The sequence below is a fragment of the Psittacula echo genome, assembly GCF_963264785.1.
Source record: "Psittacula echo genome assembly, chromosome: Z".
NCBI classification, from domain to species: Eukaryota; Metazoa; Chordata; class Aves; order Psittaciformes; family Psittacidae; genus Psittacula; species Psittacula echo.
In genome coordinates, this window is record NC_137742.1 from 51674672 (window position 1) to 51691656 (window position 16985).

The 16985-nt window shown below is 37.7% G+C and overlaps 1 protein-coding gene across 1 annotated transcript in view; it reads right to left on the reverse strand.

Moving 5' to 3' along the window:
- Positions 1-16985, reverse strand: part of MEGF10 (multiple EGF like domains 10) — a gene marked incomplete at its 5' end in the record, with an annotated part of 70683 nt that overhangs the window by 20852 nt on the left and 32846 nt on the right. Inside the window, 4 exons of the mRNA XM_080637366.1 lie at positions 7098-7200; positions 9463-9626; positions 12414-12534; positions 13358-13532. Of these exons, the coding sequence (XP_080493492.1) occupies positions 7098-7200; positions 9463-9626; positions 12414-12534; positions 13358-13532 (563 nt within the window). The remainder of the gene's footprint in view (positions 1-7097; positions 7201-9462; positions 9627-12413; positions 12535-13357; positions 13533-16985) is intronic.

The window sequence follows — 16985 nt, forward strand, 5'->3', positions numbered from 1 at the left end:
AGCAAAGCCAAAAGACTAGTACATTCAGTGATTTACTGCATCTCTGCTTATAAAAAGATTTTAAAATCTCACTCACTGTTATTTAGATAAGTTCATAAGGCACTTAAAAACAAGAAACCAAGTTTCACATCTTATAGCTGTAAAAATCAAATGTGTATTTTTGAGAAAGAATAGGTTAGAAATATTAAAAGGATTAAAAAATTGAAAAAAGAATTTTCCAGACTGATGCTTTATATGAAATTTCAGCAAAGAAAGGTATGCTTTTATAGAAGAGCTAAACATTTTTGAGGAAGAAAACATTTTTACTAGAACTTACAAAGCAAGATTTTAGACTCAGCTTTTACAATAAGGGTATCAACATTGTACTGGCTTATGATTGCCACAATTTCAAGCGAGTATTAATCTCTTATAAAATGAAATTTTTTTAATAAGTTTTTTCATGTTCATTTTGATAGTGATAAGGATATATGAGAGGAAATGTTTTTGCCAGAGCTATGGACAAAGAGCTCTTTGATGGCCTTCACAAGTTGCTAGGCAATAGCTGAATGGTCATGATAAACTTCAGCTAAGCTACTCTGAAGAAATGCTCATGCATTTAATGCCCAGTGCTTTATGCTGGGGGCCTCACATCTAAATCAGCATTCCCCCAGCATTCGTAATTGCATGAATGAAGTAAATAAATTCTTTAGGTATACCATAGTTTCGGCCCATGCCAGTGAAGTGTTTACATATTCCATATGCTATATTTGCAAGTTGAGACTCAATGATCCATCCAATTCTGATGAATGGAGAGCTAATTTGTTTTAGCACTTGAAGAGGAAAAAAAATCTACCAATTATTTCTTACAGTCTTTCCAGGTAATTTATTATTAGACTAAGTACTATTTTACAGCTTATTAGGTTTCCATTAGTCTGATAAGTAGCTATCCAAACCTTAAAAAGATACTTTTTTCATGAAGAATGTGTATTTGGTATACATATCTTCACAACACATGGAGCTTTCCAGTATAGACTCTCAGAATTAAAACCTATTTGTGTATTGGTATACTTCCCCTATATCAGAGCTAAACTGGATATACAACAGCCTAAATAAGAGAAGGATCAAGCCCTCAAACCTTGGGAAAATCTTTGTGTCATAAAGCTAATGATATATTTACATTATGGTCCAAGACCTCACCCTTCATATTCTTTCATATGAGAGATACAAACACTAGATCACATCTGCTCAAGGAAACTGAGATTTCTGATGGTGGCAATTACTCCCCTCCTTTTCTGTCAATTGATGGAGGAGGAGCTCAAAGAAAGGAGAAAAACACTACAGGGATATGGTGAAAAACTTTGTAGGCACTATTTATAAGTGAATTGTCTTTAAGGGAAGAGAAGTACCTTGCCCACTAGCTGAAGGCAGCCAGAAGACTAAATAAAAGTGTCTTAAATTAAAGAGTTAATAAAAGGTTCAAAGATTTTTCTTTAGAAGTTCAGACTGCTGTTTCTTCACTCCCGCAGCAGGAAGTTTGTGCCCATTTTGGCAGTTTTGGTAGGAAGACAGCTACAAAAGCTTGTAAACAAAACCAGCAGTGTAACAGAGTTTGAAAGCAAGCATCAGTATCTGCAAATTTTAGTGGAAGAATCACTTTTGAGACAATCCCAGTATCTTTTTGAAGGCCATACTTTTGCTGTACCCTGTTACTTACTCCAGAGAAGCTCTTCATCTACCACATTTTATGTAGCCACAAGAAAATAGTATATTTCTCCTTTTCTTACCTTCCTGATATGTAGAAAATAAAAATGCTTAATCTACTGATTTGAAGTTCTTCTTCTAAAAGACTGGTATTTTTTACACATAAACACCCAGCACAACACATAGGCAATAAAGATACAGACCCAGTGAAGTCCAGATTTAGGGTAGGCCAAGCCTCTTATTGAAGAACTCATCTCCCTAGGTTTGGAAAGTAAATATGCTACTTATCAAGACACAGTGCCTGCATATAATTGCATTCTGTGGCACACTGAATATTCATCACAATGGGAGGGACCTCGCACATCAAGAGCCATGTGGAAATCAGCCAAGGTGGACAGTAACCCATGCTCTTGCAAAAGGTTCTCCTCTTGGGTTGACTAGGGTGCCAGCACCACACACACCACTCGAGCACAGCTTGTTTCTCACTCTTAAGGAGCAGGAGACCCATGAAAAAGTACTGGTTTATATCTTTTATTCAGCTATGTAAGAGAGGAAGAAAATGCATTACATATTAAAAGCTAAGGACCGAAGGAGAGTGGTAGTTAGCACTTCCCAGAGGACCTGGTTATTTGCATCAGTGTGGCAGGTGTCAGATGACAGTCCTCCCCGTTATAATCCAGCAACAAATATGCCTCTTAGAAATAATGTCAGAAGCACATGGAAAGGCACAGCGCTTCCTCACAGAAACAACACATCTGGTGATGGGCAATCTGACTAGTGTCAGCAGGTGTCCAGCACAGCAAAAAGCCACCAACACCCTATCTGCTGTAGCGTATGAATGAACACTATGCACGCCGGTAAAATGTAGGCTGATATTACTGCATCTGTTTTTCCCATAAACCAATGCTATTGTTTTGTTACAGATAGCAGACTAGCAGTGTTTAGTAATCCCTGGCACCATCTAACCTTTAAATTGGTTTTAAAAATAACAAAAGTGGTATCAGTATGACATGACATTTCTTCACAGAGAAGTCCAGAAGAAAGCACAACAGTAATGTGCTATCACACAGAGCAACACCCACATTACTGTACATTTGTACATTACTGTACCACATTCCTGTAATACAAACTGTCTGGAGAAAAGAACTTGGTTCTTTTTACAATGCTTTTGAAATCTCAGTTTGCAAGAATGTGAATTTTCTAATCTTTTAGGGAATTTGGAAAGTGTATTTTGACATCTGCTTGCAGAATTAAGGGATGAAATTAACAGTTACCGTGGATTGTGGTCACTGGGAGAAATGGTAGAGGTGGCTCTTCAAAGTTATCTAATGTTTTGGTATATATTACTAGAAGAATTAATTGTCATTGCCTATTGCAGGAATACATTTTCTGTGCCTTTCGTCTGCTTTCTATTTTAATGGTTCTTAATTCTTCCCCTGTCTAACTATTGCACTCTCTCCAAATGAAGAAAAGTTACTTATAAGATACAGTGAAAAAGTCAAGGGACAAGAGCGTTTGGGGCAGATATCATCCTCAGTGTGGGCAGTGTTTCTCTTTTGTGCCATCCTATCATGTGGCTCCTGGAATGTGATGGAATGGTCAGACTGCCAGGAAAAACATCACCCTTAACTCTTGCTTTTTCAAGCAGAATAAGGCTGCTGTGCAGGGAGCATTTGGTGTAAATTAGAGAGCGTAGGATTTCTAACAAGAGTCCCATAAATGAAGTCACTTTTGTTTAGATGAGAAAATCTAACTATCCTCATAGGCAATAGAACCTAAATTAAAACCAGAAACCCTAAATTAAAATAGAAACCAATGAAAACAAATTTTAATTATTTCTTTAATTTTATAGCAGCTCATGAAAACACAATAGTCAGTAACTGAACTTACATGTTTGCTCATAACTAGGACCTAAGAAGCAAAAGATAATATATTGGGCCTCTTAAAAAATAATAACACACTTAAAACCCCTAAACTATATAGCATCTTATTGTTGTCCAAGTGGTCAGCTGCAGCTGTATCTTGAGATGAAAGGGTAGGATATTAGCTAGGCTACCCCTTTGGTAAATGACAGTTGCACTTATGTCCACTTCAGCAGCTCAGAGATCCCTCGCTATGCAAGGGAGCATGTGCAGTACTAGGCCAGTGACCTCCTTCCCTGTGCATCATGTTTCCTGTTCCCCAGCATTATGGTACAACTTCGTCACCCAGCAAGGGAAAAAATCTTCCACCCTTCGCTTATTTTTGCAAAGTTACATAAACTATTCCCTCTGATTAAATTCTCTGGAGAAAGTTTAGACAACCGCTCTGTGCACAGGGCCGAGAAAAATACTACATTTAAAATATGTATTTGGAAACTTTATATAATTTTGGTGGCATCAAACCATCTGAGGAAGTTCACCTTGCACTTATCAATTTATTCTAGTTGAAACAGAAAAAAGACTCACAAATTACATTTCTAAGCCTCTTCAAATGTATTCATTTTTTAACATTACTCTCTCAATGTTTTTGAAACAACTAAATCCTTCATTTGGGTTAGATAAGCATTAGACTGATCCAAAATCAGTTTCTTCCTCTCTTTGGTTCTTTCTGGTAGGTGCTACTAACCACCAAAAAACTATTGTCTGATGTTTAGTTTAACAAATTTAGCAGAAAATGAAATCTAAGCTATTCTAAAGTAATTTGTTTCATTTTAGTACCTTTCTATATGTTCACAAAGCCTTCATCTGATTCTCCACCTATTATGCATCCAAATACACACAGCACCTCTCTTAATCCTACAATCTAATGCTATCTCTGCAATGTAACATTACAGTACAGCTATTTGAGAACCTGTTTCTGAAGTATTCTCTCCTTTTTTTAATCATTCTAAATATAAGTACCTACACAAAGACCAAATTCCTCATGGGTATTGCTCTGACATGTGAAGTGTGGGAGGATGATTTTTCCAGACACTGATTATAAAGCTAACTATGCCGTTTATGTTATATTGTCTGTCTAGACATCACCAACATGTTGAAACTAGTCTGTTACACACACTGTTGTGATGACGTCATCCAGGGACAGATACTCAATTTGTATCTGTAATCATGCATGAAGTGTCTTTCTAGTGAAATCTTTTTCCTTACTAAAAAATGAAGACAAAAAAAAAAAAGATTTCACTGAAGGCAAAAATATTGTCACATTTTCAATGCCTGAGTTCAAGCACAGTCAAGGTTTGTGCTATGCTTGAAGCCACTGTCACATCCTAGGTTAGTTATAGCACACTGGCTAGGTAACTTTTATACCTCTTATAAAAAGTTGCTACATTTTTTGTACAGCCTTTCTAAACTACTTATTTTAATGTGGCTCACCCAGTAACATACTTCTGGTTTCAGCCTTAGAACACTCACAAGATGTATTTTGAGCAGTACATCTGGAAATTGTGAGCAGCTCTAACTGCCTACACCATGGTTGCTCAAGATTAGCAACTGTTCACATGTTTTTAATGTGAGTATTCTTTGCTTAATACATTTGTTAATTTAAGGAATTGTATTTTGAGAAGATCCAAATACAAATTTGAGAAATTTGTCCAAATACACACACACAGTTACCTGAAACTAGCTGTAAGTAAGAACAGTCATCAAAGGCCATTAACATCATAACAAAATAAATACAAATTAATGTCTCACAAAATAGTAATAGATGGCATAATGCTAATAGTATATTTTTACAATTCGCTCAGATAACTTTTATTTTTTTTGCATTCTTGTGGTAGTGACTTCCTAGAGGTATCTGAGTGGCTGATGTTAAGGCAACCTTCAGCTTGTGGAAAAGGATGAAAACCAACAAACTTTTGGCACAGTTAGGTGAGTGCTGGCTCTGAAAGCCTCTCTCTTTCAAACTGGAAAGTTCAACAAGCGAGAGACCCAACGGTTAGACAGGCCTTCTCAAAGAACTTGGCAGAAGCTTAATATACAGACAAATTGCACAAATCATAAATGGGTTTGGACTTCCAAACCAAAGCAGGAGCCCTTTCTGCCCACGGCTGTATCCCTGAAAGATACTTCCGACCCCCTTCCCCCCCTAGTAATTACAAAAATCATGTTTATCTGAACAGAAAGTATTAAAAAACACCAGTAAGCTGTAATCAACTACAACGAATCAACCTGAACTGCAGACTGTGTTTCATACTTTGAACAAAATGCCTGTGATCCATCTACAGAGCTATGGGGGTGAGGGGGAGAAAGGCATATAAAAATCAAAGTTGGACAAAAAACTCAGTAAAGACTGTACCCAAGGAAGTCATAAGCTCTACACAAACTTCTGTGAGCACAATTATTTGCTAAGCTTTTCAAATAAATGGCTTGCTGCAGACTGTCTGCTCACCTCCATCTGCTATGTCTGGAAGCAAGCACCAGAGAAAACAGAAAACAATTATATCATGAACTCGCAAGTTACTTAGGAAAAATATTAACTTATAAATGAGTGGACAATAAATAATAGTAAATGATATCTGAAATCACAAAAAAAAAACCCATCTCCTTTCTTTTCACAGCAGAAACATGCTTTGTTCACTTAATGTGTGTTTTTCATGCTAACTTCTCATTATTAAATGGAAGGAGTCCACATAGACAGGTGATATGAAACCTGACCTATGCAACACTAACAATATGCCAGTGAGACAGAGTCCAGAACATTTGGAGAGGGGAAAACTTACAGTGTCAATTAAACCTTACAGAAGATGGAAGAGTTTTCTCAACACTTATTGCTTAGAAATCTATGTGAGCACTAAAACTACCTCCTAGAGATAAAGGGAACATTTCATGATAGCTTGCCCTTGCATAGCTTCATCAGATTTTTAGAAAAATTTGCTTTCCACAAATGAGTTAGGGTAAGAACAGTGTCAAATTCAAATTTTGAATAATAATGAAATATATATAGTTCTTAAAACCACAATGAAAATGTTGGAGAAACTTTGTGAAAAAAAGTGGAACAATTTACATACAAAAAATATGTGCAGAGAAACAATTTTTTCAACAGTTTGAGAAACTCAAATGGCAGCACAGCTTCTGCACAGTTTATCCTCTTTTTGGCTGCCTGAGCAAAGCTTTCTGGATGTGATGCTGTGCTTACCAAAGCTTCCAGCTCAACCTTGAATATTTAGGTTATTCACCACTTTCATAAGAAATCATATGGTAGAGGTGCCCACGTGTTAAGATTTCCCCTTCTATTCCTGTTATCTGTGGATCCCATGCTCAAAAAATTTTCTACATATGTGCATTACAGATGGGACACGGCAGCCACAGAACTGTCCCGTTTCTTCTGCCAACCCCATGTACTCCTCTGTTTTCCTCCTCTACCCACAAAACCAAAATACAAGACCAAGTCCCAGACATGTTGGAAACTCTTGTCCTTCACCACAGTCTTTTTTGTACCTGACCATCCTGGCAGACAGCGACAGTATCCTGTGGTGGGATGACAACCATCCGCATGGCTGCAGTCACAGCGTTCAGCACAATCCAGACCATATGTGCCATCCTGTGGCAACAAAAGAAACCAAACAACCCAGAGATGATGACAACTGGAAGTTAGAGGAGAACAAGTTCTGGTCAGTCCGGCCTCGAAAAGCAACCACTGATCATTCCTGCATCCATAATCTGCTTTGTTAATATAAAATGGCTTTTGGAACATTTTAGTGGCCTACACCTCCATTCTCCATTTAAAAGGGGAAGATAAGAATTTACTACATTCTTCTGAAAAATCCCAGACTAATGGACTTGGAGATAATGATTCAGAACACAGTAACAGGCTGCAACGAAAACTTTCTTGTGCTTGTACTTGTCCCTCTAATTTCTGTTACAGCTGAATTCCTATTCCAGGACCTCAATGTCCCTTGATGGAAAAGCAATTCAGTCTCCCTTCTGCCTCAGACCCTCAGCACTTAACATGTTGGTCGAAGCCGCTATTGCATAAAGCCACAACTTCTAAACAAGAGCAGTAAAACATTAGATTAAAATATGCCTTCAGACTAAATTTTATTGCTTAAACAATGCAAACTGCATCACTTTCTTTTGATTAAAATCCTTTTTCTGCATTACAGCATATACTATGTTAAAAAAGGAAGCTCTTTGGCTATGAGACAGTGTACAAAACAAAATTATTTTTTGGCTATGTGACATTTCTTGAACCACAAGAGAGATTACAGTTACAAGCTGAACACCCGTCTTGGGGTATTCAGCTGTGCCAAAAGAACACAGCTGATTTTCATACAACTACATCTAAACACTTAAATTTGCCTTTTCTGCTTCTTCTGTAGAAGATGGCACAAATATTTGGGGGTAATTCCATACAAAATCGATCTGAGAAACTGAAAAGAGAAAAATCTTTATAATTGCATTCTCAAAACACGGCAAAGTACAACACTAAATTGATTTTACAGAAGAAGTGTCAAAACCAAATTAAAAAACTATGGAAAAAAGCAAGTATAGTTTAACATAATATAATGTGGTGTTACCCACAGCAAAGGCAAAAAGGAAAAAATTTATCAGGTTTAAAACCCAATCATTTAAATTTGAGGCTAAAAATTGGTCTCACCCACATTAAAAATCAAAATAAAACCTGTATGAAAATGTATCTGCTGCTCTGCAGTATTTTTAGTCTGCTATGTATTTGGATTGAAGTTCGAACTTCAGTCAAATATTGGGTAACAATCTGGCCAGTGATACTAATTTTCTGAAGTTATTGAAACAAATTGAAATACATTGATTTAAAAAACTTTGTTCAACAAGAGAAAAATCAGACAACACTGGACACATCTGAGTTAGTTTTCTGTTTATTCTCCTGTTGTGGAATTTTGAGGCAGAAAAGGCATTTGAAATATGTAAATGCTTGGGAAATCATTTGACACAGTGCGAACAAGACAATGAGTATGGACATGCTCAATTATATAAAATAAAACTGCTTTTAAGCATTATTTTACTAAATTTGGAATAGTGAAGCCGATGCCATGAAGCAATAACAATATTTTTTAATAAGTCAGTTTTGGAAGAGCTAATGGAGCTTGGGAGACAGAATCATCCTTCAGAATCAAGACACTAAGTGATAAACAAAGCTGCTTAGGAAGAAGAAAAATTAGTCTTCTGATGGAGATGCATTGTTGGAAACACTGCATCAACATGCACAGATGGTACCCTAATCAACTTTCCAGAATATTTTAGAATTTGCTTGCCACTTTACTCACTGTATCAGTGTACACTATACCTCATCTTAAAACAAACAAACAAAAAAACCCCAAAGAAAAATATTTCTTCTGAGTATTCCAAGAGCAATTCAAGAGAGCAAATTTTCATTCAAAACAGAGGTGCAGTTTCCAGTCTCACACAGTACATAGGTCAGCCTCTCCATATTACATTACCGCTCAGTAAAGCAAGTTCAAACTGACAGAAGACTGAATGTGATATGAGAGGGGAATTTACAAGGTTTATGTTCAGTTCAGGTAATTCCTGAATACAATCCCTAACACAGTTATATTAAACCAACAGCCTGCTAAGCAATGAGTATTGCAAAAGTGAAGAAAAGACAGTAGAGAAGAAAAGGAGAGCCAACAGAAGTTCTTTGGCATGCTGAGCAGCAGAGTTCTTGCAGAAGAATTGCTGGTGCACGTCCCTGATCTGTAACCCAGTTGTATATCGGCTACCAGCTGCAGTGCTCTTAATTACCATGAAGTCAGAAGAACAAAAAGAGCATGCACCTGCCCAGCATTACCCCACAGTGCAAAATTCAGTGAAATTATTAAACTACCTGGCAAGGGAGTTCACATTTTTCTCCTCTCCAGCCCGGGGCACAGGTACAGGTTCCATCCAGAGCATTGCAAGCCCCTCCATTAAGACACTGGCAAGTTAAGTTACAGCCAAGTCCCCAGGTACCACTGGGACAATTTATTGAGCAATCGACACCATGCCAACCTGCCAAAATTAAGAAAGTGACAAATTAATCAGGCTTTGGCCCATTCTTCTCTGAGGATGTTCCCTCTGCCTACATGTGGCATCTCTTGGAGATGTGTAATATTGGGGTAACATTAACTACAGGCTAGTACCAGCAGTTTCAGCTAAGAATTTGTCCAGGTTTGAATAAAGGTGCTCAAGGGCACCTTGTAACATCTGTGCACAGCACACTTTTGCAGATCAGTGCCAGCATACAAAACCAATTGATGGGAGATCTGAAATGAAAACAGAGACACCTTGAAATTTCACGAATAAAGCACTAAACTATACTGAAATTTTTAAGGCATAGCCTGAAAAAAAAATAGGAATATTTTCCCTAGAAAGCTGCTGCTGTCATAATTCTTCCACCAGTGTTTGTGGATGATTTTCTGGCAAAGAACGGCCATGTACCCAGATCAGCAAATGCCTGCATGGAGCTCAACATGGATTCAGGGTCATCCAAGAGCGAAGGAGGACACGAATAAGGGAGCGAGAAAGCAAGATAAGAAGGAGCTGGAATTTACTGAGTTGCTAAATTGTGGACTGTGGGCAAGCTTTGAAGGTCAGGTTCTCACACCTGTGCTTGACCAACTACATGCTAGTTGTTAAGGGCCTTAAAGATATGTATCCAACCATAATGTACCACATTACTGTAAACAGTTTTGAGCTACAGTATATAAGGATCTGATACTTTGTATTAAATGGCTTTTGTCTGATCACATTGATCTCCGACTGAGTCCATTCCGTGACAAGTGTTCAGTACAGACAGTTCTGCAATATGGTTTTAACAGAAATCTTAGACAAAAAAAGTGAAAACATTGAAGTAGTGCATAAGTTGGATTTCTCCAAGGATACATAGAACTTTTAAATTATTTCTGTACTTCTTTCCAAATACTAAAAAAAGAATCAATGGAAAAAGGTTCTAAAATGCAACATTCAACACTGATTATGCCTGATAGCAATGATTCATAGACTGTGCACTGTATAGACGGACGTGTAACTAGATGATCTTAAGGCCCTTTCCAACCCTAACTATTCTATGATTCTATGTAAACAGATTTTCTAAAATGTGATAATATATTGGATACAAGAGGAATGCCATGAACCAGTCATATGTTATCATCAGGAATGACACACATCGAGTTTCTAATTTTGTACCTTGTTTACAGGAAGCAAAAGGAAAAATAATTCCACACTGAGTCTAATCAATAGACTATGTAAAACACATGTATTGAAATGAAGCTGACTTGTACCCTGGTTTGGTAATTTTGAATTTAAGGGTCATTTCAGGAAAAAAATATTATACTACCCTCACTAAAAACCAGACATTTTTTCTCAAGTGTTTTTCCAGAATTTATGAATTTCCTTCACTTACATGACAAATATCTATGTTTGGTTTAATTTCACCATTTGCTGTCCTTTTTCATCATAGTATGACTAAAACTGTATTATGCACTAGAAGATAGGATTATGCATGGCTCAAGAAAGAGTTTTTCTCCTCATGGCCTAGCTACTTAGCATAGCTACTTAGCTACTTAACAGAGTTAAATCAGCTCCACTCTCTATGGCAAAAAAAAATTGGAAACTCCCCACATTCCTACACTATAGATTCATTACCATTCCCTTACAAATTTAATGACAATTTGTCTAACTCTGAACACCTCTCCCCTACTCTCAACTTTTGTGTATTTTTTAGAAAAACGTTTTTAGATGGGAGGAGGTGTCTGTAACATAGGCTGGGCAAGGGATTTGCGTGGGAGCATTCAACAGCCTTCCTCTCTCTCTGAACAGTCAATCCAGCACCACAGCTGAAGGATGCTGGACTTCAAATCCTTCCCAACAGCAGAAGTGAAAAAGAGAACAGGTGTACTGTAAAAGTGGATCTTTAAGTGAAGTTGAGCAGCATATTCTGGGTTGAACAGGAACACCATGTGGACCTGTGGACCTGTAAGCCTTTATATGGGAAAATGTCTCTGCAAAACCAGCACTGGAGCGTGTCTCAAGTATCTCTGCCCCAGCCAAAGGCATGTGCTACTGGGAGATGGAAACGTAGACAGGCACATATGGTTGCTAGTGGGAGGTACAATGACTATTAAAATTACTGTTAGGAGGAGAGAGCCAGGCAGAGGGGTCGAAGAACACGAGTCCACTCGCACTAATACTGGGAAATTCAGAACGTTTCTCATGGAAGCAGGGAACTGCAGAGGGCCCAGGCTGGGAAGGGGGTTAGGCAAGGTTTTGTCGGAGAATTAATGAAAGAAAGAATATTCAAATTAAAAAAAAAAAAAAAAAAAAAAACCAACAAAAAAACAAAACAACAAACCAATAGATGTCAACATCAGTGCCAGACTGTCAGGAATGTCTGTGTCTCTGTAATGCTGAGAGGGGCAAGGGTGACAGCCAGAGGTGGTACTCCCTGAGGCTGAGGTATTTTGACTAGGAAGGCTGACATCAGATAAATGGCCCACTGGCAACCTTTTAGCAGACCACAGTGCTACCACAAGAACCAGTGGTGTCCCATCTCAGATTAAACACCAGCAATTTTCCCAGCCAAAGTGTCCAGGCCACTGAGAACTGCATGGAGGAAACATGAACACGAGACACACACTCTTCTCTAAGCAGATATTCTTGTTTTCTCCCCCTCAGAGAAGTTGAAGCATAAAGTATCTAGTGATATGGTCTCAAGATGGTCTGCTTTTTATTAAGTTTCTATTAAGTTTCTTTCTTTTTCTCTATAGGAAAAGAAAATTAATCATAAGGGATACTTACCTGCTTTGCAGGCACAAGAGCCGTCTACTGGTGAACAGACGGCATCATTTTTGCAGTTGCATACAGATGAACAATTTACTCCATATGTTCCCGGAAGACAAGGAGTACCACAAGTAGCACCCTGAATTACACAAAAATAAGAGTCTATTTAAGGAGTTTCAGACAATACAACTAATAAATGACCGCGACTGACTCAGATCCTACAAAAGCCAGAAAACATACAGCCCCTCACTGTCCTAGGCTGTCACTGAGTTATCCCGAATTTAAGGGACAGAGAGTCCTTAATACTTTTTAAGTCTACACTAAGCATTAGTTTACTATTAGTTGCTGTGAGAGCTCAGGACACATAGGTAACAGCACTTGGTTAAATCAATGGACAGCATTTTCAGCAATAAAGAAGCCCTTTATGAGAACAAAACACAATGCGGCAGGAGTTTAATGGAAAATAATGTAGATATGGGAACTATTTTTAAGAATTAATTTGGCTGAAGTTTTCAGAGTTACTGTTCCGAGAGGAACAGTGATACTGTAAAATGTTTTCTATGTCAGATTAGCATCCAATGAAGAGGTAACAGTAAGTGAGTTATAAAAGCTTCAGAATAGTCTGTCCTGAACTATTAAAACAAACATCTTTATCCAGAGTTTCTCTGTATGGAGCATGAGGCCTTGGTGGAACAAGATAATGATTGAAAGCTATTGCTCTTCCTTTTATTTACACCTCAACAGCACACCCTCATTATTCTCTATGTCTTTTAGAGCAACTAACTTTTTTTTCTTAAAATGGCTTCCTTTCTGTACTGACAACCAATCACAAATTTTGTTTGTAAGACACCCATTGGTATCTAAGTCTCTTTACCTCCTTTACTGTGGTGGAGAAAGGACACTCTCATCTTGAAGAATTTCGCACCTAACTAAAGGCTGCTGTGAAAGTGAGACTTATTTACCTTAAATCCAGGGGCACAGGTGCATTTTCCAGTCACACTATCGCAGTCAGCACCATTTTGGCAGCTGCAGATCTGCTGACATGACTCGCCATAGAATCCTGGAGAGCACGTCTCGTTGCAGTAGAGCCCAGACCAACCAGGCTTGCAGGAGCATTCCCCAGACATAGGGTGACAGCTGCCAGGGGGTATGAAAGGATAAATAATTGAGGACTAAACATGACTTTTTTTTTTTCTCCAGATAAAAACATGTTGTTATAGATGGGTTGCATAGCAGATCTTGCATAGAGATAGGTTTACTCCTCAAACCACAAAGCAAAGGGTGCTGTATATGTACTTATAAATGCATACCAATTAAAGAAATGCAACAACATACAAATTATGGACATTTTGGGAGGACCTGGAAAGAAAATAAGTTTTTTCCATAAAATAGATATCCATGGTTGCAAATATTAAGGTGATGAAACCACTACACTTCCCAGAATGCGTTGTGACTCCAAGTATAATAGGATCACTTTCATAACATTCTTATGTTACATTCAGCAGCATATTGTCTGACAGATACGATGTTTTGGAAATACAGCATGACATCCAACACTAAATAACAACACAGCACCCAGTAAGTAGCGAGCATGCTCTTTTCTTTAAATTATTGGCAGAAAAGAGGACAACTGGCATTTTTCCAGGAATGCTACAAATTTATCTGCATCAGGTGGAAGTCAGATATACCGTCAGAGCAGTGACCTTCTGGAGAGTCTTCCCCCTGTGCTGGCCATACCTGGTGGCAGACCAGCTGTCTCTACCTGGAACAGCAGTTTCATTGAAGGGCCAGACAGACAGCTGCTGTCTCATAACAAATGGACATCATCAGCTGTGCAAAGATATATGTGCTGGAAAAGTGGACACAATGGGGTACTCTGTAGCACTCTGGCAGACAAAGCACTTGCTTAATTCGCACCAAAGGAAAGCCTTAATATCCAAATCTAATATATTTACAATGGGAAGACTGTTTAAAGATATTTGTGTGCCACTGATTGAAGTTCCTTTAAGTGTGCTAGAGAAAAGAAGTGCCTTCATCCAGACATATTAAATAACCCATGACAAGAGCCTGATTTTGCAAGATTTGCTGACTTCTTGTGTGGGGGTGTGTTTGAAACTGAGTATTTTTCTGACCGTTTGAAAGTTTGAAAAAATACCTACTGCACATTTCGATGCTATAACATAAGTAACAGCAATATTGTTAGAAAAAGTTGAAACGTAAGATGGGAATACAGTATTAGTTGCAACTGCATTTGGACTCGACAACTACTCATCAAACTAAGAGTTCCCTGCTCCTGAATACAATCAACTGACAACATACTTCTGATCAAGGAAATTATTAATTACAAAGGTTAGAATGTCATTCTGCATTCTTCTCACTACATATTATTGCATATGTTATAACATCTTAAGAATCTGGGGGTCTTGGTCCTGAAGATACTAAAATCTCTTTGACAGTATCAAGCTTGTTTACATAAAGTGAGAGGAAAGGTCTTCTCAACTAGAGAACCAACTGCAGAAATGGTTCAAAACTCATGGTGTTCATAGTCAACAGCCCTTGTTACTTGTTCCATTACAAAGATACCTGCCATGAAATAAGTTGAAATGGAACTATTCTCATATCAAATACATGTAAAATTATGACATAATTTTCCTAACTTCCTGTAGGAACTCACTGGCATTTTGGATCCAATTCCCATGTTTCTTATCAGTGGAAGAATACACAGCAGGGAATAAGAAAAGATTTTTCAGTTCACAACTGAATAGTCATTAGGAAATGTATTAGAATATATTTATAACATAAAATTAGGAGTACTGTCATTTTAAGACATAAATCGCTGCATTGTTTGTTGTTGGGTTTTTTTTTTCCCTTTCAGGAGAGGGGGAGACCACACACATGAGTAAGCATTGGGTATGAAGCAGAGGCATTGATATTCTGTGCCCCCCCAGTGAGCGTTAATAAGGCATACTTGCACATATATTGATTGACACCAAAATTAGTATTCTGTAATTTGTAATTAGATGTAGGAAGCTGAAGCACTTCTGAAGCTTTTTGATGGGTTCTCATGCAGTTATCTTAATTGCTAGCAACATTTATATATTAAGATGGGGAAATAAGAGATGTTTGAGAGATACTGCCAGTACATCCACTTTTATTCCTGGTCTTTTGTTCACACTTTCTGGCAATACAACCCTACCATGTACAAAGACAAAAGAAATACTTACAGGTAGTTGATATTATATATTTGAAGGACTTAAATGAACATAATGATTTTCATGTGATTTATATAGATGTTTCACTATTACAATTTCCAACTAAATTCTGTAGCACTCTTTGCAATATAAAATTTCCATGAACAGCTCTTGTATGTACATACAAGATCATTAGAAAAATGCAAAATTGTAAGATGCCCTTATCTTGGCTTTAAAAACACACAGCCTGAACTATACCAAATTAGTTGACAGAATTACTCCAGCTGATATCACCTACTACAAGTGTGACACAGTGTTGGAAGACCACCAGAAAAAGCTTACAAGAAAAAATTCAGGGTATCTCAAATTTAGCTTGGAGATCAACCTGAAACCACTGCGTATGCTGTCGGTAACACAGGTATAACAAATATCCTTCATAAACTTTTTAGACAAATATACAGCTACAATCTGCCCTTTTTATATTTTCTGGATGGTGATCAGTTGTCACTTGAGCAAAGGAATGACAAAACCCAGTCTAAAAGTGGTTTAGGCTGGAAGATCATTCCTATACAAAACCAAGCGACAATGTTGATGAAGGCAGATTGAGGTCTTTTTTACTCATTCTTGCAAACTGGATCTTCAGAATGACAAGTTTCTGTAAGCTCCACACACTCTGGATGGCAATGGCAGGACATATGGGTCTGCTCATTCCAGTTCACAGCACTGTGGTTGTACCCCACTGAGGAAACATGTTTTTCGTGGCCTTAGTCTTAACCAGCTTGCACTCACTCTATTTCTCTTGACTATCGAGTAAAAAGGGAAAAATTGACAGTGTCGCTTAGTCACGAAGATCAGAGGTCTGTGTCTGATTTGCACTCTAGCTCAAATCATTTCATATATGTCAAGAGATGCAATAGCAAAGAACCATGTGTGAAAAAACTCTCAGCACAAGAGGGCTGTTACCTGCCACTGTCCTCTGGACCTCTCAAAAAGAATAAAATCACTCAAGTGTATCTATACTTAACCCTTTATGAAGCTTTTAATAGGGGATGCTGATACCACTAAGAGCAAGGATGGATTCACATTCCATACCCAGCAGCTGCCATCAACCAATAACAATGGCAAAATCCCTGTAGCTTAGCCTACCCAAAATGCAAATTATGAATTACTGCCAAAGCTGTTTTGATGCAATATCCTCAATCATAAAATAGTAATAGAAATTTGTATGCATTTTTGAACTATGAGGTATCATGATGGTTTTGTATCTTCAAGTATTTGAAGAAATTGGATGGACATACACTTGTATACTATACCATATGTACACATGTATTACAGTGTTATTTTTTGGTGCTAAGTTTGGTTTTTTTTTTAACTAACATTTAGTTCATTTCCGTATCTA